General features: G+C 44.8%; 1 protein-coding gene across 1 annotated transcript; it reads right to left on the bottom strand.

Moving 5' to 3' along the window:
* Nucleotides 1–101: 101 nt before the first annotated feature.
* abcb6a (ATP binding cassette subfamily B member 6 (LAN blood group) a) lies at nt 102–19,664 on the bottom strand. The gene is made up of 19 exons (XM_084460427.1): nt 19,482–19,664; nt 17,316–17,839; nt 15,788–15,925; nt 14,804–14,993; nt 11,843–11,935; nt 10,866–11,058; nt 9,516–9,637; nt 9,301–9,410; nt 8,984–9,175; nt 8,464–8,540; nt 8,296–8,359; nt 8,107–8,192; nt 7,937–7,994; nt 7,736–7,840; nt 6,059–6,233; nt 5,043–5,155; nt 4,018–4,112; nt 2,613–2,681; nt 102–1,181 (listed from the first exon to the last, which is right to left on the bottom strand). Exons 2-19 carry the CDS (start codon nt 17,829–17,831, stop codon nt 1,025–1,027), a joined length of 2,553 nt encoding a protein of 850 aa, XP_084316553.1. The 5' UTR covers nt 17,832–17,839; nt 19,482–19,664; the 3' UTR covers nt 102–1,024.
* Between the last annotated feature and the right edge of the window lie 4,698 nt (nt 19,665–24,362).

Below are 24,362 nucleotides of genomic sequence, written 5' to 3'. Positions count from 1 at the left end.
GCGCATTGTGTTGCCTCTGGGTATGAAATGCGCCATACAAATAAAGCTTTGATTGATTGATTAATGATTCCACATTCTCTCAAAATATCTTCAGTGTTGTCTTCCTTTATTAGACCGAAATGATTGGAAAAAGATTGACAACTGTGCTATGATCATTGTCAGCATATAGTATTATTCACAAACTCCACACTGCCTTGGTAATATATACAGTAGTACACTCATATATGGAGTACTGTACAATTAAATGCACACCTGCCTTAACAGTAGTGCTACTAGCAGCAAAGACAGGCATGAAAATACACTGAGAATATAAAAAAATGAGTGTTATCTTCCTACTTGGCTTGAGTACTTACTGTACACGTCAGCTTTCAATCTCATGAGTCAGATCTTGGATTATTAAAAACATGTTTTGGTTGTCTGGCTAAACATTAAAACGGTCTGAATCTCTTGGATCAGCCTATTGCTTTATTGTCAATAACGTAACGCTAAAAAAAGTGGGTAGTGTACAAACAGGTTGTACTGTACCCGTTTCACTGGAAATAAAACAAATATTTACAATTCACAATAGAGTGGCGGAACACGTGTCTGTATTTTATACCTGAGCTTAAGGAACATTTTAAAATCCATCCGCCATTTTCCCCTCTGTGGTCGTCTAAGCTGAGAGAGGGGAGGGGCCACACTGGCGAGATGTGCTCTTAAAGGAGAATGCTCGTTTTTGACAACCTGGACCTTATTTACGGCATATTATAAAGACGTCATCTCCGTAAATAAGGTCCAGGTTGTCAAAAACGAGCTTTCTCCTTTAATCAATTGGCCTCTGGCATACATGGCACACATCATGATAAAATCATAAAACACAGAATATCACAAATAGACGCCAAAACAAAACGCACAACAGAAGGAACCTTGATGCCTTAAAGTGCAAAGACAAAAAAATGTGTCGCTCATTCTCTTCTGCTAAAACATTATGATATCCATCTTGACATCTTACCCCAGTCTATACATTCTGCTATGTATATTATACTTAATGCTTTCGGTGGCCTGCAGAGGATGCTGGGGGTTGTAGTTTCTCAGACGACTGGTCCTTTGCTTGGGCGTCTTCGGCAGAGTCGGGGTCCTGAGTCTGCTGCTTCATCCACATCTCTGCATAGAGACCCCCCTTCACCAGCAGCTCCTCATGCCTGAGAGAGAGAGAGAGAGGGAGAGAGAGAGAGAGAGAGAGAGAGAAAGAGAGAGAGACAGAGAGAGGGAAAGAGAGAGAGAGAAAGAGAGAGAGAGGGAAAGAGAGAGAGAGAGGGAAAGAGAGAGCGGGAGAGGGAGAGAGAGAAAGAGAGAGGGAAAGAGAGGAAAAGAGAGGTAGAGAGAGGGAGAGAGAGGGAGAGAGAGGGAGAGAGAGAGTAAGCAATGGAGGTTATGATGGGAAGCTAACAGTATCAAAAACCAACTGTTGTACATGTAGCTGTGTTGTATAGATGTTGTTCATGTACAGTAGTTGTGGTATAGATAGTGGTATAGATGTTGTGGTATAGATGTTGTGGTATAGATATTGTGGTATAGATATTGTGGTGTAGATATTGTGGTATAGATATTGTGGTATAGATGTTGTGGTATAGATGTTGTGGTATAGATATTGTGGTATAGATATTGTGGTATAGATATTGTGGTATAGATATTGTGGTATAGATGTTGTGTTATAGATATTGTGGTATAGATATTGTGGTATAGATATTGTGGTATAGATATTGTGGTATAGATATTGTGGTATAGATAGTGTTATAGATATTGTGGTATAGATAGTGGTATAGATATTGTTCATGTACAGTAGTTGTGTTATAGATATTGTGGTAAAGATATTGTGGTATAGATATTGTGGTATAGATATTGTGGTATAGATGTTGTGGTATAGATGTTGTGGTATAGATATTGTGGTATAGATAGTGTTATAGATATTGTGGTATAGATAGTGGTATAGATATTGTTCATGTACAGTAGTTGTGTTATAGATATTGTGGTAAAGATATTGTGGTATAGATATTGTGGTATAGATATTGTGGTATAGATGTTGTGGTATAGATATTGTGGTATAGATAGTGTTATAGATATTGTGGTATAGATAGTGGTATAGATATTGTTCATGTACAGTAGTTGTGGTATAGATATTGTGGTATAGATGTTGTGGTATAGATATTGTGGTATAGATATTGTGGAATAGATGTTGTGGTATAGATGTTGTGGTATAGATATTGTGGTATAGATGTTGTTCATGAACAGTAGTTGTGGAATAGATATTGTGGTATAGATATTGTGGTATAGATATTGTGGTATAGATATTGTGGTATAGATGTTGTGGTATAGATGTTGTGGTATAGATATTGTGGTATAGATGTTGTGGTATAGATGTTGTGGTATAGATATTGTGGTATAGATATTGTGGTATAGATGTTGTGGTATAGATATTGTGGTATAGATATTGTGGTATAGATATTGTGGTATAGATATTGTGGTATAGATGTTGTGGTATAGATGTTGTGGTATAGATATTGTGGTATAGATAGTGGTATAGATATTGTGGTATAGATATTGTGGTATAGATGTTGTTTGTCCTGACCCACCTTCCTCGCTCAGCGATGTGTCCGTCACGCACCACGAGGATCTGGTCTGCACCAATGATGGTCGACAATCTGAGAACACACCGGAAAACCCACATCTGATCAAACGAGCCCAGTTCAAAAGTGCTCCACAATGGACGAGCGGGACTGAAGCACATTCAGACATGGGAGAGGGCGTGGCTTGGGCTGCCTTAAAGAGGACCGAAGTAGCGTCATTGTATCCAACTATTACGTTTTTTTTGTTCACATTCAAATTTTCTCCCCAAAAAACATGATGTTTATTTGTGGTCTAATAACGTGGAATGCATTTCCTACTTCATAATGCCTTCGCAAAGTTCTTCTTTTAATGTTTATAAAAAAACTACCGTTTACAATCCCGCGTTTGCGGCAGATGCCGAGTGTAGGTTGTATCCCACTGCGCAAAAACGATGCCTCCGATTGGCTCGTTGATATGGAGGCCTCTGGTTGGTGTAGAAACGCAAGGTGGCTCTAGGGTAGAGACACGGCGCTCCACACCGCAGTTTACACTACAGGACGTGTTAAACGTCACCACAATGCTTGCGTGTCCTTGCAAAATGACACGTGACACACCATTTTCGGGGACCGCCTTCTGAAACTCCACCTGATTCTAAACATTCAAAAAAGAACACTTAAACGAATGAGGAGGTAGGAAATACATTCGTCACGTTTATTACACCACAAGGACACAATGTTATTTGGGGAGGAGATGTGAATGTAAGACAAAGAATGAGTTGTTTACGATGATACTCCATCAGGCACCTTTAAAGTCGCACTGAAATGGACGTTTGAGATCATCTAACTTCCGTAGTTTGACGTATTTCCAACGCAAACAAGCTATGAGGGCGGGACATAATGTTTAGAGGAATTTGATTGGAACATTGACAAGTGGACGGGTTTTAAGAACTTTAGACAGATTCGATAGAAGGATAGCGTTGATTGACGGGTGGATGTCGTGAGATTATTGGCCTAAAATCGAAGGTACCTGTTGTCGTCATTGCACGTGACCTACCGTTTTCCAGGAAGTAAGAAATTATATACTTTGATATAAGATTACAACAAAAGTAGAATTTTGTCATTCTTTTGGCATACTTCGTTGAATGGGTGAACACTATGACCAATTATCAATCAATCAATCAATCAAAGCTTTATTTGTATAGCGCATTTCATACCCAGAGGCAACACAATGCGCTTTACAGAGAACAAGGGAGGTGGGCATACGACCCACTCTCTACATATTCCAGGGGGAAGCAAAAAAACAGCATCACCCAGGGGCCAGATAAGTGAGCTGTAAAAATTCTTCAAAATTATGTGAACCAAAATGGGACAGAATGCTTTTTTCGTTTCAGTGCGACTTTAACAGACTGTGGTTGATCTCTCTGTTTCTTACCTGTGCGCCACAACGATGGTCGTCCTATTAGCGCACACTTTGGCCAGGGAGGCCTGGATGGTGCGCTCCGTCTGAGTGTCCAGCGCAGATGTCGCCTGACCACAGAGAGAGAGAGTAGCTCGATTAGTAACGATAACCGGTATAACGACGAACCGCGATAAAATCGGATGAAATTCATCGCGACAAAATGATCACTAAAAGCGTGTTTGATTACCATGCTTTGAAAAACTCACTGTAAATACTGTCCAGCGTCAACCAAAGCAAGCAACAACAATAATAACAACAACAATAATGTTTATGCAAACAAAAAGTGCAATGATGCTTATTTTATTTGTGGTTTTCAATATAAAACTTGGTGAAACGATTTCAGTGTGTAACAGTAGTTTTTGAAAATTTTCAGCATATTTTAACAGTACCGTGATAATACTGATAACCGTGATCATTTTGATCGCTATAATCGTGATGTGAAATTTTCATACCGTTACATCTTTAAGCTCAATTATACAACGGTTAGTTCTGGTTCTTGATTCTGATTGGCTGGAAGCCGTGTTAAAATACTTTGTAACACACACCTGGGACCGCATATCGTTCCATTTTCAGTATTAATGCGCCTCCCATTTGATCCAATGCATTGTAGTTGTTGTTGTTGCTTGGCAACCCTTTTGTTAGGGGAACTATTTTGCTCGGCGGAATTGAGGGAATGATGCTTCGTTTTGAATAAATGTTAATATTTTACATTGCTGTGTGTTTATTTTACACTAATAGCTGTAGTAACCGTTGTATAAAAGCAATAAACCACGAGAGGCCGTGTGTTATAGTGATTTTATAACAGCTAGGGGGGTTTTAGGCACTCCGCTTCACATCGTGCCTAACAACGCCCCCTAGCCGTTATAAAATCACTATAACACACGGCCTCTCGTGGTTTATTGCTTAATAAGAGGACGTTCCTTTGACAGACGAAACAAACTATGCGGTCACAATCAGTGGCATGGACGGGCCGTGCGTGGTGTGAGGGACCAGCTGACCTCGTCCAGAAGGATGATCTGAGGGGCTTTGAGGATGGTTCTGGCGATGGCCACTCTCTGCTTCTCCCCTCCGCTGAGCTTCAAACCCCGCTCGCCCACCGGCGTCTCGTACCCTAAATGGTAAATGGACTGCACTTATATAGCGCTCTTCCACCTTAGCGGCACTCAAAGCGCTTTACAATGACCTCTCATTCACACATTCACACACACACCAATGGCGGTAGCTGCCATGCAAGGTGCTAACCTGCTCATTGGGAGCAATTTGGGGTTAGGTGTCTTGCTCAAGGACACTTCGACATGTGGCCAGTCGGAGCTGGGATTCGACCAATGACCCTTCGATCATTGAACGACCCGCTCTACCAACTGAGCTACAGCCGACCCTACACACACAGACAGGCACACTCACCTTGTACCCTACACACACAGACAGACACTCACCTCGTACCCTACACACACAGACAGGCACACTCACCTCGTACCCTACACACACAGACAGGCACTCACCTCGTACCCTACACACACAGACAGACACTCACCTCGTACCCTACACACACAGACAGGCACACTCACCCCATAGCAACACAGCTCACAGCTACCTAGATCGTCTCCCTCAAGTCAGCTTACAGTGAGTGGGTGTTGCTCACCCTCGGGTAAGGACAGTGATAGGGTGTTTCTTACCCTCGGGGAAGGACAGTGATAGGGTGTTGCTTACCCTCAGGGAAGGACAGTGATAGGGTGTTGCTCACCCTCGGGGAAGGACAGTGATAGGGTGTTGCTCACCCTCGGGGAAGGACAGTGATAGGGTGTTTCTTACCCTCGGGGAAGGACAGTGAGGGTGTTGCTCACCCTCTGGGAAGGACAGTGATAGGGTGTTGCTCACCCTCGGGGAAGGACAGTGATAGGGTGTTGTTTACCCTCGGGGAAGGACAGTAATAGGGTGTTGCTCCCCCTCAGGGAAGGACAGTGATAGGGTGTTTCTTACCCTCAGGGAAGGACAGTGATAGGGTGTTGCTTACCCTCGGGGAAGGTCATGATCTTGTCATGGATGTCAGCAGCGATGGCGGCCTCCTCGACCTCGCGGTCGCTGGCGGAGATTCTTCCATAGCGGATGTTGTCTCTGATGTTGTCGTTGAAGAGGACCGTGTCCTGAGGAACCACACCGATGTGGGCGCGGAGAGAAGTCTGCTTCACCTGAGAGAACCAGAGAACAGAAGAGAGGTCTGCTTCACCTGAGAGAACCAGAGAACAGAAGAGAGGTCTGCTTCACCTGAGAGAACCAGAGAACAGAAGAGAGGTCTGCTTCACCTGAGAGAACCAGGGAACAGAAGAGAGGTCTGCTTCACCTGAGAGAACCAGAGAACAGAAGAGAGGTCTGCTTCACCTGAGAGAACCAGAGAACAGAAGAGAGGTCTGCTTCACCTGAGAGAACCAGAGAACAGAAGAGAGGTCTGTTTCACCTGAGAGAACCAGAGAACAGAAGAGAGGTCTGCTTCACCTGAGAGAACCAGAGAACAGAAGAACAGAAGAGAGGTCTGTTTCACCTGAGAGAACCAGAGAACAGAAGAACAGAAGAGAGGTCTGTTTCACCTGAGAGAACCAGAGAACAGAAGAACAGAAGAGAGGTCTTCTTCACCTGAGAGAACCAGAGAACAGAAGAGAGGTATTCTTCACCTGAGAGAACCAGAGAACAGAAGAGAGGTCTGCTTCACCTGAGAGAACCAGAGAACAGAAGAGAGGTCTGCTTCACCTGAGAACCAGAGAACAGAAGAGAGGTCTGCTTCACCTGAGAACCAGAGAGCAGAAGAGAACCAGAGAACAGAAGAGAGGTCTGCTTCAACTGAGAACCAGAGAACAGAAGAGGTCTGCTCATCTGAGAACCAGAGAACAGAAGAGAACCAGGGAACAGAAGAGAGGTCTGCTTCACCTGAGAACAGAAGAGGTCTGCTTCACCTGAGAACAGAAGAGAGGTCTGCTTCACCTGAGAGAACCAGAGAACAGAAGAGAACCAGGGAACGGAAGGAGGATCCACTCAGTGGCCTCTTTATTACACATCTGTCCAGTTCTGGACAGGACTACCTTCTACCTCCAGAACAGCCTGGATTCTTAGTGGCCTGGATTCAACAAGGTGCCCTTCAGCATAATAATTAATTTATAGTAATTATTTGAGCTAGGGATGTTAACAGTTAATCGACTATCGATTAATTGCTGATAAGAATTTACTCGAGTAAGATTTGGTTACTTACTTAATTAATTGCTTGTTAATAGAACAGAACAGAGTCTGACTGCAGTGAAGGCTAATTGGGATGCTGGGAAATTTCAACGATACAGTGGAAGACGACAAAAACATTAAGCGAGCAAAGCGCAGTCCAGCGTGGGACGTTCTTATCAATTAATCGACTATAGTTTGTTAAGTTTAACAGTTAGCGATTAATGTAATTTCTTGAAATTTGCAACCCTAATTTGTGCATTATTTGAGCCAACACAAAGTGTTGTCGCCCACACAACTGCTGCTCACTGGATGCTTATACCAACAATTATACCACGGTCAAATTCGCTTAGATCACGCGGCTTCTTGCTCGTTCTAACGTTTGGTCGAACAACAACTAAACCTCTTCACCGTGTCTAGAGGTACAACTGCGAGTAGTTGTACCTCAACGCAAGACGTTCAGTAACAGCTTTCAAGTGACGGTTACCTTTGAGATGTCCTGGCCGTCGATACGGACGCAGCCTCCCTGGACGTCGTAGAAACGGAAGAGCAGGCGAATGATGGTGCTCTTGCCAGAACCCGATTGGCCGACCTGGAGACGTCAACACGCTGCTGTCAGACGACAAAGTAAACAACCGACTATAGGTGTTGCTCCCTTCTACGTGGGACAGGGATCTCCTGCTCTTACCAGCGCCATCGTCTGGCCAGGCTGCACGGTGAACGACACGTCTTTAAGAATCTCCTTCCTTTACAACGACACACAAACACAAAAAACAATGGATTTTGAAGACAAAATGTCTTAAACGAGCAAAAGAGAGGGATTTAATTCAAATGACTCCATGGGGATTGGGGACATACCCGTCAACGTAGCTGAAGTAAACATTCTCAAACTCCACCTTCCCCAGTTTGAAGAGAAGGTTCCCTGCATTAACATCATCCTTCGTCTGGGGAAAAAAACAAAGACCAAAATACCTCAACAAAAACATACAGTTCAGCGCAGAACGGTTCAACGGAAAATACGAAACCTGGAGCCAATAGTAGGCCTACCTCTTCTTCTTCTGTGAAGAGCTTGAACATGCTCTCCATGTCAATGAACGAGTTCTGGATCATTCTGTGAAGAAAAGGCCAGCGAAATACATTATATCGTTCCCAAAAACAACTTCCGTAAGAAACTCGATATCTAAATATATAATTCGGCCTTCCTGCATCTCTCACCTATAGTAGGTTCCAAACCAGTTGAGAGGCGTGTACAGCTGGATTATATAACTGCCGAAAAGGACGAAGTCCCCGACCTGGGACAGGGGTCAGAGAGACTGGGTTCAACATCGGGCCGACAGGTCTGACTGATAGGCCTTTTCCACCAAGAGGGAACCGGTTCGGTGCCGGTTCGCGAACCTACTTTTGAATGGTTCCGAGCATTTCGACCAAAAAGAAATGAGTTCGGGAACCAGAACGCTGGTTCCGAACCGGCACCACAAAATAGTAGGTTTTTCAGTGCGAACCGTGACGATGACAGAGCGTGGGCTGACGTACAACGGTTCGGCTCAAAACTGGTCGAAACGCGGGCCCGTTATCTGGACAGAACCAAGGTTCCAGGAATTTTTAAACAAAGTTCCTTTGGTGGAAAAGGGCTAATAGAGAACGGACCCAGATGTCCTTGCCAAGGGAAACCTGGCCAAGACAGGCAGGTGTGAGGAGGAGAAACAGGGCGTGGTCGGGGACTCTGGCTCGGTACCTGGAACTTGCCCTCCGTGACGAAGTAGGCGCAGAGCAGAGACCCGGCCAGCAGCCCCGCCCCGATGATGAGGTTCTGGGTCTGGTTCAGCAGGGCGAGGGAGGCCTGCGTCTTCCACTCCGACGCCTGGTACTTTAAAATGGCGTCCTCGAAGCGGCTCACCTCATAATTCTCTGCGTTGTAATATTTTACCTGGGGGGGGCGGGACGACAACGACACCACAGTGAGTTACATGTAAGACAAGGTATCGTGGATCGTGTTGGTGTGAAGCCAAACATGGACCACGTGAGGTCAGCGATCGTGGAAGGTAAAAGTACCGTCTCGAAGTTGAGCAGAGAGTCCACGGCTCTGGACTTGGCGTTGTTGTCCTGGGTGTTCATGTCTCGTCTGTACTTGGTCCTCCATTCAGTGATGATGATGGTCAGCGCTGGAGGAGATCATCAGTGACTGATTTATTACTGATTTCATCACATCGGTATCAGCGTCGTGGTATTTGAGTTTCCACCTTAACCGGCAGAGGGCCAGGACTCACTGAGGTAGAGGAACATGCAGACGAACACGATGAGACCGAACCAGGCGTTGAAGTAGGTGACGAAGTAGATGATGGAGATGACGATGTCGGCGATAGTGGGGAAGATGCTGAACACTATGTAGCTGTGGAGAGAGGAGGCAGCGAGGTCAACCTCACATCTAAGCTAAAGACGGCCTCACGCTAGAGGATTTTTGGGCCGATTCATCCCTCCCCACCTCACATCTAAGCTAAAGCCGGCCTCACAATAGAGGAGTTTTGGGACGATTCATCTCTCCCCACAATCGGTGGAGGAAGCTGGTCTGGAACGTTGGTTGGTACCGATGTTCAGTACCGATGTTCAGCCCAGATGATCTAGTAATGTGAGGGGCTTACAGATCCAATCTTTTATAGGTCTGAAACGGTTACCGGTTTCACGGTAAACCACGGTGAAAACTCCCAACGATTAGTATTACCGTTTGAAAATAAATTATCATTAAAACCGTGTTGGATTACCGTGCTTTGAATAACCACGGTAAATAGGCTACCATAGACATACAGTCCGCAACATTCCCAGTTTCGACTTACGCACCCACATCCAAAAATGCCTTACTGCAGCCCTTCCATATTACAAAGCAAAGGACATGATGCCCTTTCAACCGTTGAGAGGCCTGGCTTTACCTATGTTAATTGTGTTTTTTGTTTTTTTTTAAATAAAAGTTGTTGAAATTATTCCAGACTGTCCATCAGTACTTATTTAGCTTTTTCAGCATATTTATTTTTAACCCTTTCGATACGACCACATCACCGGCAGCATTTTAAAAATATCTAACAAATATTTAATAATATGAAAAAAATATCTAACAAATCTAAAAAATTCCTCACTCCAACACTTGCTGAAAGCTGAGAAACTGCGCTTTCTAGTATTATAGGGAAAATCCAATTAATATTTGAAATGTTGTCACTGTACTTTCATAGTTAAAAGGGTTAAATACTGTGATAATACCGATAACCACAGTAATTTTGGTCACCACATCCCTAATCTTATACCTCCCAATCGGCTCATAGACCCATCGGGGTGGCCCCCATAATATCAAAAATTTTATATTTAGATTATTACATCACTGCTTTACAAGCGAGGCAGTGGTTCGTTGCTCCCTCGGGCACGATAACATCCTGTAGTGCGTGACGAGCCGTTATTTTCAAATCTTGTCACGTGTGCTTGTTTGAGATTCGCGTCGCGAACGTCTGTTAAGATTCAAACCCCGATTTCAAAAACGGGTTAGGATTTGAAAAGTCCCGTAGCGTACGGCCCTAGAAGCTCGGACGGCGCCGTTAGCCGGCGGTCAGGAGCGTCGGCGGCGCCCACCTCACCTGAGAAGGCTGTTGATGGAGCTGGTGCCGCGGTCCACGCTGCGCAGGACGTCCCCGGTGCGGCGTCCCAGGTGCCAGCGCAGGGACAGCGAGTGCAGGTGACCGAAGAGGCGCACCTGCACCACGCGGTTGGTGTACTGCTGCACGCGGATCCACAGGAAGGAACGCATGTTGCTGATGAACCCCGACGCGCCTGAGACGTCAAACACACACACGTCCAATCAGCAGCAGCTTCAGAAACAGACGGCAATCACACATCCAATCAGCAGCAGCTTCAGAAACAGACGGCAATCACACATCCAATCAGCAGCAGCTTCAGAAACAGACGGCAATCACACATCCAATCAGCAGCAGCTTCAGAAAGACGGCAATCACACATCCAATCAGCAGCAGCTTCAGAAACAGACGGCAATCACAGATCCAATCAGCAGCAGCTTCAGAAAGACGGCACACACACATCCAATCAGCAGCAGCTTCAGAAACAGATGGCAATCACAGATCCAATCAGCAGCAGCTTCAGAAACAGACGGCGCACACACATCCAATCAGCAGCAGCTTCATAAACGGACGGCGCACACACATCCAATCAGCAGCAGCTTCAGAAACAGACGGCAATCCCAGATCCAATCAGCAGCAGCTTCAGAAACAGACGGCAACCACACATCCAATCAGCAGCAGCTTCATAAAGACGCCGCACACACATCCAATCAGCAACAGCTTCAGAAACAAGACGGCACACACAGATCCAATCAGCAGCAGCTTCATAAACAGATGGAACACACACATCCAATCAGCAGCAGCTTCATAAAGACGCTGCACACACAGATCCAATCAGCAGCAGCTTCATAAACAGATGGAACACACACATCCAATCAGCAGCAGCTTCAGAAACAGACGGCACACACACATCCAATCAGCAGCAGCTTGGGGGGGGGGGATTCATAATACCAACGAAAGGAGGATAATGTCTCTCTCACCCGCCCCTCCGCCTTGCAGGAACTTGAGGAAGACGTACACGCACACCGTGGTGGCCAAGGTGGCCCAGCTGCTCCCATCAGTCAACTCGTTCACTGGGCGCCGAGAGAGAGACAGGAATAGAGAGAGACGTATATAAAAGGATACTAGAGTTTGTTTAAGGTCCGGACGGAGCTAGGGAAGAGTGTGTGGAGAGTGTTTGTGCATAAATGGTAAATGGGCTGCACTTTTATAGCGCTTTTCCACCTTAGCGGCACTCAAAGCGCTTTACAATGGCCTCTCATTCACCCGTTCACACACACACTCACACACCAATGGCGGTAGCTGCCATGCAAGGCGCTAACCTGCTCATTGGGAGCGATTTGGGGTTAGGTGTCTTGCTCAAGGACACTTCGACATGTGGACAGTCGGAGCTGGGATTCGAACCGCTGACCCTTCGATCACTGAACGACCTGCTCTACCTACTGAGCTACAGCCGCCCCCATAACGTGTTAAGACCAGTGGCGGGGATCTGTATCCAACTTTTGGGGGGGGACATTTACATTGAAATTTTGCTAGAGTATTTTTTTGGGGGGACATCTTCCTACGCGGCTGTAATGGTCATTTGAATGCCACTACCCCAATCTAAATATTGTGGGGGGGGGGCAATTTTAATGATCTCAAATATTGGGGGGCACATGACCCCCCTGACCCCCCCAGGACCCCCGCCCCTGGTCAAGACCCTTAGCCATGTTCATAACATGCTAAGGCACCTTCTGTACATATGCTCTTAGGGCCACTCTTACCTATATTCATAATGTGTTAAGGCTCTTACCTATGTTCATAATGTGTTAAGGCTCTTACCTATATTCATAATGTGTTAAGGCCCTTACCTATACTCATAATGTGTTAAGGCCCTTACCTATATTCATAATGTGTTAAGGCTCTTACCTATATTCATAATGTGTTAAGACCCTTACCTATACTCATAATGTGTTAAGGCTCTTACCTATATTCATAATGTGTTAAGACCCTTACCTATACTCATAATGTGTTAAGGCTCTTACCTATATTCATAATGTGTTAAGGCCCTTACCTATATTCATAATGTGTTAAGACCCTTACCTATACTCATAATGTGTTAAGGCTCTTACCTATATTCATAATGTGTTAAGGCCCTTACCTATATTCATAATGTGTTAAGACCCTTACCTATATTCATAATGTGTTAAGGTCCTTACCTATATTCATAATGTGTTAAGACCCTTACCTATATTCATAATGTGTTAAGGCTCTTACCTATATTCATAATGTGTTAAGGCCCTTACCTATATTCATAATGTGTTAAGGCCCTTACCTATATTCATAATGTGTTAAGGCCCTTACCTATGTTCATAATGTGTTAAGACCCTTACCTATGTTCATAATGTGTTAAGGCTCTTACCTATATTCATAATGTGTTAAGACCCTTACCTATATTCATAATGTGTTAAGACCCTTACCTATGTTCATAATGTGTTAAGGCTCTTACCTATATTCATAATGTGTTAAGACCCTTACCTATGTTCATAATGTGTTAAGGCTCTTACCTATGTTCATAATGTGTTAAGGCTCTTACCTATGTTCATAATGTGTTAAGACCCTTACCTATATTCATAATGTGTTAAGGCCCTTACCTATATTCATAATGTGTTAAGGCCCTTACCTATAATAATAATGTGTTAAGGCTCTTACCTATATTCATAATGTGTTAAGGCTCTTACCTATATTCATAATGTGTTAAGGCTCTTACCTATATTCATAATGTGTTAAGGCCCTTACCTATACTCATAATGTGTTAAGACCCTTACCTATATTCATAATGTGTTAAGACCCTTACCTATATTCATAATGTGTTAAGGCTCTTACCTATGTTCATAATGTGTTAAGGCCCTTACCTATATTCATAATGTGTTAAGACCCTTACCTATATTCATAATGTGTTAAGGCTCTTACCTATATTCATAATGTGTTAAGACCCTTACCTATATTCATAATGTGTTAAGACCCTTACCTATGTTCATAATGTGTTAAGACCCTTACCTATATTCATAATGTGTTAAGGCTCTTACCTATATTCATAATGTGTTAAGACCCTTACCTATGTTCATAATGTGTTAAGGCTCTTACCTATATTCATAATGTGTTAAGACCCTTACCTATGTTCATAATGTGTTAAGGCTCTTACCTATGTTCATAATGTGTTAAGGCTCTTACCTATGTTCATAATGTGTTAAGACCCTTACCTATATTCATAATGTGTTAAGGCCCTTACCTATATTCATAATGTGTTAAGGCCCTTACCTATAATAATAATGTGTTAAGGCTCTTACCTATATTCATAATGTGTTAAGGCTCTTACCTATATTCATAATGTGTTAAGGCCCTTACCTATACTCATAATGTGTTAAGGCCCTTACCTATATTCATAATGTGTTAAGACCCTTACCTATATTCATAATGTGTTAAGGCCCTTACCTATATTCATAATGTGTTAAGACCCTTACCTATATTCATAATGTGTTAAGGCCCTTACCTATATTCATAATGTGTTAAGACCCTTACCTATGTTCATAATGTGTTAAGGCTCTTACCTATGTTCATAATGTGTTAAGGCCCTTACCTATATTCATTATGTGTTAAGACCCTTACCTATGTTCATAATGTGTTAAGGCCCTTACCGATGTTCATAATGTGTTAAGACCCTTACCTATGTTCATAATGTGTTAAGGCCCTTACCTATGTTCATAATGTGTTAAGGCTCTTACCTATATTCATAATGTGTTAAGGCCCTTACCTATGTTCATGACATGTGGCCCTTACCTATGTGCAAAACATATTAAGGCCCTTCATAATGTCTTAGTTTGTTAAGGACCTTACCTATGCTCATAACATGTTAAGGCCTTTAGCGTGTTCCGGTGTTCATGTCGTGTTCAGGCCCTCACCTATGTTCTTGTAGTAGATGGGGACGAAGACGTTGATGACGCGCTCCAGCCCCAGCATGAGCAGGCAGAGCACCACCAGCATCTGCAGCAGCACGCTGCCCCGGGGCCACATGTAGGGCAGCAGCACGCGCACCTTCCCCCGGAGGCCCCGCCATGTGGACTGGGTCTCCGCTGACCCCCCCAGCAGGGGCTAGGAGACACACACACACACACGCACACACACACACACAGACAGACACACACACACACACACACACACACACACACGCACACACACACGCACGCACACACGCACAGACATACAGACAGACACACGCACCCACACACACACACAGACACACAGACACGCACCCACACACACACACACACACACACACACAGAGACATACACACGCACACACACACACAGACAGACAGACACAGACAGACAGACAGACAGACAGACGCACGCAGACGCACGCACGCACACACACGCACGCGCACACACACACAGACAGACAGACAGACAGACAGATATATACACACACACACACAGTTGAGTTCCTATCTTGTACTGCTTCTTTGCACTGTCCTGTCTCGTCCCTACGCCCTGTCCTGTCTCGTCCCTACGCCCTGTCCCATCTCGTCCCTACGCCCTGTCCCATCTCGTCCCTACGCCCTGTCCCATCTCGTCCCTACGCCCTGTCCCGTCTCGTCCCTGCGCCCTGTCCAATGTTGTCTCCTCGTCCCTACGCCCTGTCCAGTGTTGTCTCCTCGTCCCTACGCCCTGTCCCGTCTCATCCCTACGCCCTGTCCTGTCTCGTCCCTACGCCCTGTCCCGTCTCGTCCCTGCGCCTTGTCCAATCTTGTCTCCCTGTTATTCACCACTGACCGAAACCAATTCCTAGTATGTTGAAAAACTCCAAGGCAATAAAACTAATTCTGATTACTGGCGTAACATCTCTGGGGTTCCCCCGTGTGGAACGCGCGGTACGGCGAGGGTACCTGGCCGTGTTCCACGTCGCGCTCGTCCTCGTTGATGAGGAGCGTGTAGGGTTTCCGCGGCAACCCCGGAGCCTTCAGGCCCAGGAAGAAGAGGGTCCCGGTGCCGACGTAGCGCCCCAGCCAGAGAGCAAAAGCCACCTGGAACAACGCAACGCCCATTCATATGAAGTCATGTGACACTTTTTGGGGTGTGTGTTTCAGGGTGAGTAGCTGGATGATTCTGTATTACAGAGGTGCTGGTGAGTAGGGTTGGGTATCGAGTCGAATTTCAAGAATCGATTCGATTCCGATTCACAAGGTTTGGAATCGATTATCATGATTCGATTCGATTCATATTGATTCGGTTAGTGTTACTAAAACCTTTTTTTTTTTAAGCTGTAACCTTAATTACATGACTGCCAAGTTATGCAACACATCAATACTAGGGCTGGGTATCGATACTGATTTCCAAAAATGAATGAATGAATGAATCATTGAATGAATGAACTATTCATTCCTTCATTTATTCATTCATTCATTCATTCAATAAAAGATCGATTTTGGGATTCATGAATCGATTCTGAATCATTTGATTAGCATTCAGAGCTTCATATTTGAAAACAAAATTAAGACTTATCCTAATACATTACATTACAGTCATTTAGCAGACGCTTTTATCCAAAGCGACTAACAATAATTGCATTTAACGTAGGAAAACCCAATGTACTACTACTCACCAGAACTCACAAGTGCATCTTCTTTCTAAAACAAGTGACTAAGAGCATCATCTAGTGCTGAAGGCAAAGTGCAAGAATAGCAATCTAAAGTACAGTGCAATATAATATAATACAATAAAATACAATAAGTGCTTAGTGCTTAATAGTGCTTAATAAAAGTTATACTTGAGACATCACCACCATATCACATCTAAATCCATGTTGAGGATTCTTACAACTCTGTGTTCCTCCTGAGGCACTTACAGGGGGAGGGACTTAACAGCCAAGTTTGATTGGTTCAAAACCTGTATTTTGGGGGAGTGGCTAGGGAGAGGGGGAGGCGGAGATGTGGACGGTGACTCAGCAGGTTCAGGGACTGTTTCCCCAACGCTGACTCATGTCTACTCTCCTGCCGTGTCATGATCTCCTGAATAAAGGCAGTACCTTGACAGCGGAACATGTAATAAAGTATAAATGTAATCAAACGGCGATCATAGTGCCATTCATACAGTAGCGGGCCCGATCAAACATTAACCACAAGAAAAACATGATCTGATAGCTCACTGCATTGAACCAGCTAGCTTAATAGTTTTGATTTGATTTTTTCTCTACTTCAAGGTTTCATGAACAGTTAAAAAAACTGTTATAGAAGTGTTATAGACGCGTTATAGACGCGTTATAGAAGTGTATTAGACGCGTTAAAGACGTGTTATAGACATGTTATAGATATATACGTGTTATATAAGTGTTATAGATGTGTTATAGACGTGTTATAGACATGTTATAGACGTGTCTCTGTCTCTTTTAGCCGAGCAGCGGAGCGTCTCTGTCACCTGCTTGTCCTGGTCGTCCAGACCCCACCACCAGCGCGGGCTCCTCCAGGAGACGAACGCCAGATTCTCAGCGGCGAACGCCACGGCCCAGAACAGCAGCAGCACGGCGCTGTGCCCTCGGGTCCGATCTCTCAGCAGGGCCCGGCGCCTCTCCAGGCGGAGCAGAACCACGGCCCCGGCCCAGCCCAGCGCCGAGAGGACGGCGTACAGCACGGCGTAGCCCGGGAGCTCGCCGCCGCCGGCCGCCCGCCACGCCACGCCCCCCGGGAACTGCAGCAGGAGCGCGGCGGACACGCCCAGCTGGAGGCGGTACAGGTGGGAGCGCGGCACGAACTTGGGCTCCATGTCGGTGCCGTGGCGCCAGTACCACACGCAGTGGAACGTGCCGAAGAAGAAGGAGAGGGTGAGGAGCACGGCGGGGACCAGCGTGAAGTAGAAGCAGGGGGCGAGGCCGCCGTCCACCCACGCCTCCGAGACCGGGGCGCTGGCCTCGCAGTAGCTGCTGATCCACACCATGGCTGGACCTGGGGGACAGGGGGGGGTGGGGGGTTAGCTAACCCAGAACCGTGGAACAACAGCGCTCTCTGCTCACACACACTGGTGAGACACGCGGCAGTAGGACCGCCAGCCGATTCTGCTAAATTGGGGTGGGGTGTGCGTGAACCATCATGGCTTGTAACCGCACCTCATCTGGTCAGAACTGCACACTACGGGGTGTCATATGCGCTGGGATGGGTCGGAGTGCCGGTGAAACCCATGTTAAGGGTCTCGCCCAGGGCGGGATTCGAACCCAGGTTCGAAAAGACCTCCCGTGGCGAGGCGGACGCGTTGACAGTTGGTTTCACCAGCTACTCCACATTTCACTCGATAACACCGACACAAAACAGGGACCTGTTTTGTAACCTGTAACCTGAACCACTGAGACTGACCAAGACAAGGTCGAAGTGGAGAAGAGATGCGACACCAGTTACTATTTCGGTCGCATCCCATCACTCCCAATAAACCCACGCTGTTTCCTATAGACGTTATCATTCACAAGAATAATGACATAAAGGCTACAGCTAGCTATTACAAACGACAGTGTAACGTTAGCTATAGCTGGGCTGCCTCTGTCAAAGTAACTTTGCACTAGCTAGGGTACTTACAGACTAGCTAGGGTACTTACAGACTAGCTAGGGTACTAACAGACTAGCTAGGGTACTTACAGACTAGCTAGGGTACTTACAGACTAGCTAGGGTCCTTACAGACTAGCTAGGGTACTTACAGACTAGCTAGGGTCCTTACAGACTAGCTAGGGTACTTACAGACTAGCTAGGGTCCTTACAGACTAGCTAGGGTCCTTACAGACTAGCTAGGGTACTTACAGACTAGCTAGGGTACTTACAGACTAGCTAGGGTCCTTACAGACTAGCTAGGGTCCTTACAGACTAGCTAGGGTCCTTACAGACTAGCTAGGGTCCTTACAGACTAGCTAGGGTACTTACAGACTAGCTAGGGTACGTTAGCTAGCTATTGTCTGTTTAGCTAGCTAGCTGGCTAAAGCTAGTCTGTAAGTACCCTAGCTAGTCTGTAAGTACCCTAGCTAGTCTGTAAGTACCCTAGCTAGTCTGTAAGTACCCTAGCTAGACTGTAAGTACCCTAGCTAGTCTGTAAGTACCCTAGCTAGTCTGTAAGTACCCTAGCTAGTCTGTAAGTACCCTAGCTAGACTGTAAGTACCCTAGCTAGTCTGTAAGTACCCTAGCTAGTCTGTAAGTACCCTAGCTAGTCTGTAAGTACCCTAGCTAGCTGGCTAAAGCTAGTCTGTAAGTACCCTAGCTAGTCTGTAAGGACCCTAGCTAGTCTGTAAGTACCCTAGCTAGACTGTAAGTACCCTAGCTAGTCTGTAAGTACCCTAGCTAGTCTGTAAGGACCCTAGCTAGTCTGTAAGGACCCTAGCTAGTCTGTAAGTACCCTATACTAGTCTGTAAGTACCCTAGCTAGTCTGTAAGTACCCTAGCTAGACTGTAAGTACCCTAGCTAGTCTGTAAGTACCCTAGCTAGTCTGTAAGTACCCTAGCTAGTCTGTAAGTACCCTAGCTAGCTGGCTAAAGCTAGTCCTATCTGATAAACAGCCATGTTTTACCTCAGCTAACCTTTTAATAATGTTTAACATGCAAACACTCACCTTCTCAAAAGGAGGTCGCTCGCACGCGCTTATCAAAATACAAGACGGCCGTTTACACCAACGACCGTTATATAACACGGTTTATAAACCGTTTTTGAAAAACAATTGGCGTGGTCTGACCTCAATAGGACGTTATAATAACTATGTCCACCTGGTAATCAGTCCTTTAGCACCATGCTGGACATGAACACTTTCATCCATGACTCGGCAATCAATCCTCTACTGATCCACACCAGACCAGGCCACAACAGGGTTCTAGCGCCATCTGCTGGTTTACGTTGATATAACACGGCCCGATGCATGCTATTTATAAGCTACAGCAAAAAATGATGATGATGATGATAATCTTTATTTTTGTGTCACTCCTTATACACATTTCACATGAGTACAAAAGTGCAATAATAAAAAGTTGAGGACCACTCACAATGAGTTGTGAGACACAATATAATTACAAATCAAAATAGAATAGAGCGTACTAGAAACAGCTCTACTGATCCACACCGAAACATCTCTACTGATCCACACCAGACCAGGCCACAACAGGGTTCTAGCGCCCCCTGCTGGTTTACGTTCACAGGTCTGCTTTCTGTCCCCAGAGTTAAAACAAAACATGGAGAAGCAGCGTTCAGTTTTTATGCTCCACATATCTGGAACAAACTTCCAGAAAACTGCAGGTCTGCTGCAACTCTTGGTTCTTTTAAAACAAGCCTGGAGACTTTTCTTTTTGCCACTGCTTTCTAAGAGGAGCTATGTTTATCAGTACACTGCACTGTAACTTTTATACCTGTATTCTATTTGTCCTGCTTTTTGTTTAAATGTCTATAATGACTTGCTTTTTGTTTTAATGCTTTTAATTTGTCCTGCCTTTTGTTTTAAATGTCTTTAATGTCTTGCTTTTTGTTTTAATGCTTTTAATGTCTCATGTAAAGCACCTTGAATTGCCCTGTGGCTGAAATGTGCTATATAAATAAACTTGCCTTGCCTTGCCTTACGTTGATATAACACTGCCCGATGCATGCTATTTATAAGCCACAGCAAAAATGATGATGATGATGATAATCTTTATTTTTGAGTCACTCTTTAACAGACCTTTCCATCACATTAGTACAAAAGTGCAATAATAAAAAGTTAAGGACCACTCACAATGAGTTAGACACAATATAATTACAAATCAAAATAGAATAGAGCGTACATGATAGTACTACACACACAACCATACAATTGAGAATACAATACAGTATAGGGACATACAAAATACAGTATAGAGGAGAATGAGGACTAAATGAATATAGAGGAATGGAAATGGGTCAGTTTATGGACCAGAACTCATGAAAGAAACTGTTCTTTTTAGGATGAGGTGGCAGGCAGTGGAAGTCTGAAGTGCTAACAGTAACTATAACAGTACTCCTATATGCTAACATGGATATCTTATCTTATCACTATAGCTTACAATTAGAATCAGAATCAGAATCAGTTTTTATTATTAAAAAAAATCTTTATTTAGTTTTTATAATTTGCCACCACCACCGCCTCCTCCTCCGAGCCATGGAAGAGGAGAGAGAGAGAAGAGGACATCTCTCTCTCTCTCCCTGACTCTCTCTCAGTGGTCCAGAGAGAGAGAGAGAGGAGAAGGAGATACCATCTAGACATCTCCACCCCCCCCTCTCTGGCTCACTGAGAGAGAACCAAGATCTCTCTCTGTGAACCTGAAAGGGGGGAGGAGGAGGAGGAGATGTCAAGATGATATCTCCTTCTCCTCTCTCTCTCTCTCTGGCCCACGAGAGAGAGCCAGGGAGAGAGAGGGAGAGGGAGACGCCCCCCTCTCTCTCTCTCTGGCTGCTCTTCCTCTGTCGCTCTCTGGCTTTTATACACCTCCTGGCCCACGTCACAAGGGTGCTCTGTGACGTCACGGTTTGCAAGGCTCTTTTGACAAAACCACTTTGTGTGCGTCATAGAGTTCTAGAATCACTGTAAATCACTTGATTGGCACTTTCAGACAGGTGTGATGAAGGTGCTTTTGCAAATTAAACCGTGGTCGGAACAACAAGACTGAGCTGGGCAGCCCACCCACGCGTATAGCGGCATATCTCAATAAAGACTTTTATAAAGACTTTGTTGCCATAAATTAGCTGGCTTATTCTAGCAGCCGATTCTAGCAGCCTAGCAGCGTTCCGTTCATAACAACGCAGGCGCCTTCACGAGTATCCTGGATTTGGCGTTAATATTATAATACTATTCTCTCGTTTAAAATAAAGCAACTGCCAAAAGTTAAAAAGTCTTTATTGAGATGTGCCGCTAGGGCGTAGGTAGGCTCCCCATAGACCTGGTCCAGGTGATATCCTACAGATAACTCCCCATAGACCTGGTCCAGGTGATATCCTACAGATAACTCCCCATAGACCTGGTCCAGGTGATATCCTACAGATAACTCCCCATAGACCTGGTCCAGGTGATATCCTACAGATAACTCCCCATAGACCTGGTCCAGGTGATATCCTACAGATAACTCCCCATAGACCTGGTCCAGGTGATATCCTACAGATAACTCCCCATAGACCTGGTCCAGGTGATATCCTACAGATAACTCCCCATAGACCTGGTCCAGATATCCTACAGATAACTCCCCATAGACCTGGTCCAGGTGATATCCTACAGATAACTCCCCATAGACCTGGTCCAGGTGATATCCTACAGATAACTCCCCATAGACCTGGTCCAGGTGATATCCTACAGATAACTCCCCATAGACCTGGTCCAGGTGATATCCTACAGATAACTCCATTACTCTCAATGCAGTTTACCTGAATGCGCTTCCTCGGCCCGCTCAGAGTCTACAGACAAAACAGTTTCGTTAATCACCAAAGTAAACACATCGTTGGAAAGATGAAAGCCTTTTCTCCGAGGTCTCTACAGTTTGTAGTCCCCCACCTTTCAAATAAAAGGCAAATTTGTACACTTAAATGTTTTATATCCACAGCGCATCGACTGTCTTCTTCTACCGGCGATTCGGCGCTCTCCGCTTTGTTTAGCCTACTCACTGCTGCCGCCCATGTTGGGGATGATGCATTACATTACATTACATTATTTACTTGTTTTATTTACTTGTTTTACATTTTAACATTTGCCATAGTTAATAATTCAGCGTAAATGTTCTCCCGCTAATCAGATACCTCAACGCGAGTCTCTCAACACCATTTAAGATGTAATGCAGGTCTAGGCTCCCCAGAACTCCTGCCCTTTTCTTTATAAAATAATATTCTCTATTCTCTATTCAATAATCTAATTCTGTCAAAATGTTCCAATATACATTTAGGTTGCAAAATTAGGACTTTATTCGTAGGCATATTTTTGTCATTATTTTTATTAGGCCTACACTGCAAATCTTTAGTGTTAATATTAACTGTCAATTAGAAATTACACACAAAACAGACATGCAGGATTGCTCCTCATTATTACAATTCTGTAACTGTATGACTTCAAAATTCATTTTTAAACCTAAGTAATTTACAAATGTTCTGACCCACTGTGACAAATGTACATTTCCAATAAAGTCCGGGTGGGACTGTAATGTAACAGCATTGTCACATTTATCACAACTGATTTACTCAACTTCCATGTCCAGACTTGTCGGTGTAAAATACAGCCAGTCCGATACGAATTTGCATTTTCCATCACCCTTCATCAAACCAAGAACCGAGCAGGGAACAAAATGAAAATGCATTTCTATAACTTAACAGAAGATACAGAACGGTAGTTAGTTATTATAGGGACCCAAAGAACGGCATCTGTTCTTGCTCTTGAAAAGGCCCGCCATATTTAGAACACATCGCCTCAATGAATTAGAGCCTGGAGCCTCTCGTATGGGGCCTCTGAGGCCTAGCTGTCCCCCCCACCATGGCTGGAGCTAGGAGACAGGGGACGACAGGAAGTTGATTTAGTTTAGTTTATTTAAAATGTGACAATGCATATTAATCAACAACAACAACGACATGTAAATATGCCACAATTGGCCAAAAGGCTGATTTTCATCCATAGTTATTAAAAAAGGCTTCCTGAAATGGTGATAGATTCATGTAAATCAGGGGTGTCAAACTCAAATACACAGTGGGCCAAAATTTAAAACTTGAACAAAGTCGCGGGCCAACATTGAACAAATGAAAATTTCAATATGGACCCAAACAAGTTTTGCTTTAACATTGAATATGCACTTATCACTTTTGGTGTGCATCAATGGTGTGCACTATGTGAATACGCCCTCAGACACAAGTGTTGGTGCTCCATCTGCTCAGTAGAGAAGCTTGTAAAACCCTGACTGTCCTACAGCCAGGCAGACAGACAGACAGCCGGCATGCAGACAGACAGCCAGGCAGACAGCCAGGCAGACAGACAGGCAGACAGACAGCCGGCATGCAGACAGACAGACAGACAGACAGACAGCCAGCCAGACAGACAGACAGCCGGCATGCAGACAGACAGCCAGGCAGACAGACAGACAGCCGGCATGCAGACAGACAGCCAGGCAGACAGACAGACAGACAGACAGACAGACAGGCAGACAGACAGACAGGCAGACAGACAGACAGCCGGCATGCAGACAGACAGCCAGACAGGCAGGCAGACAGGCAGACAGGATTGAATGAACAGGAACAGAGCAAACACAGCGGCCGGCTAGGTCAACACAGGTGTCTCTATCACAGTGAGACGTTACATAACGTAAAGCTTCTGTTTTCTGCCTTTCTTTTCGCCATTTTTAAGAAGGGGTAACACGGTTACAGTTGTAGTATGAGATTGCTATGACTACTGTCACAGAAGAGAGGGCGTTTCTGGGTCCTGTCTTGATTGACGCGCCAAAACAACAGCAGAGCATTATGGGATTTGTAG

Source organism: Borostomias antarcticus (assembly GCF_949987555.1).
Source record: "Borostomias antarcticus genome assembly, chromosome: 32".
In the NCBI taxonomy this organism is placed as follows: domain Eukaryota; kingdom Metazoa; phylum Chordata; class Actinopteri; order Stomiiformes; family Stomiidae; genus Borostomias; species Borostomias antarcticus.
Note: the sequence above shows the minus strand (reverse complement) of the source record. Positions and strands in the feature narration are given on the sequence as shown.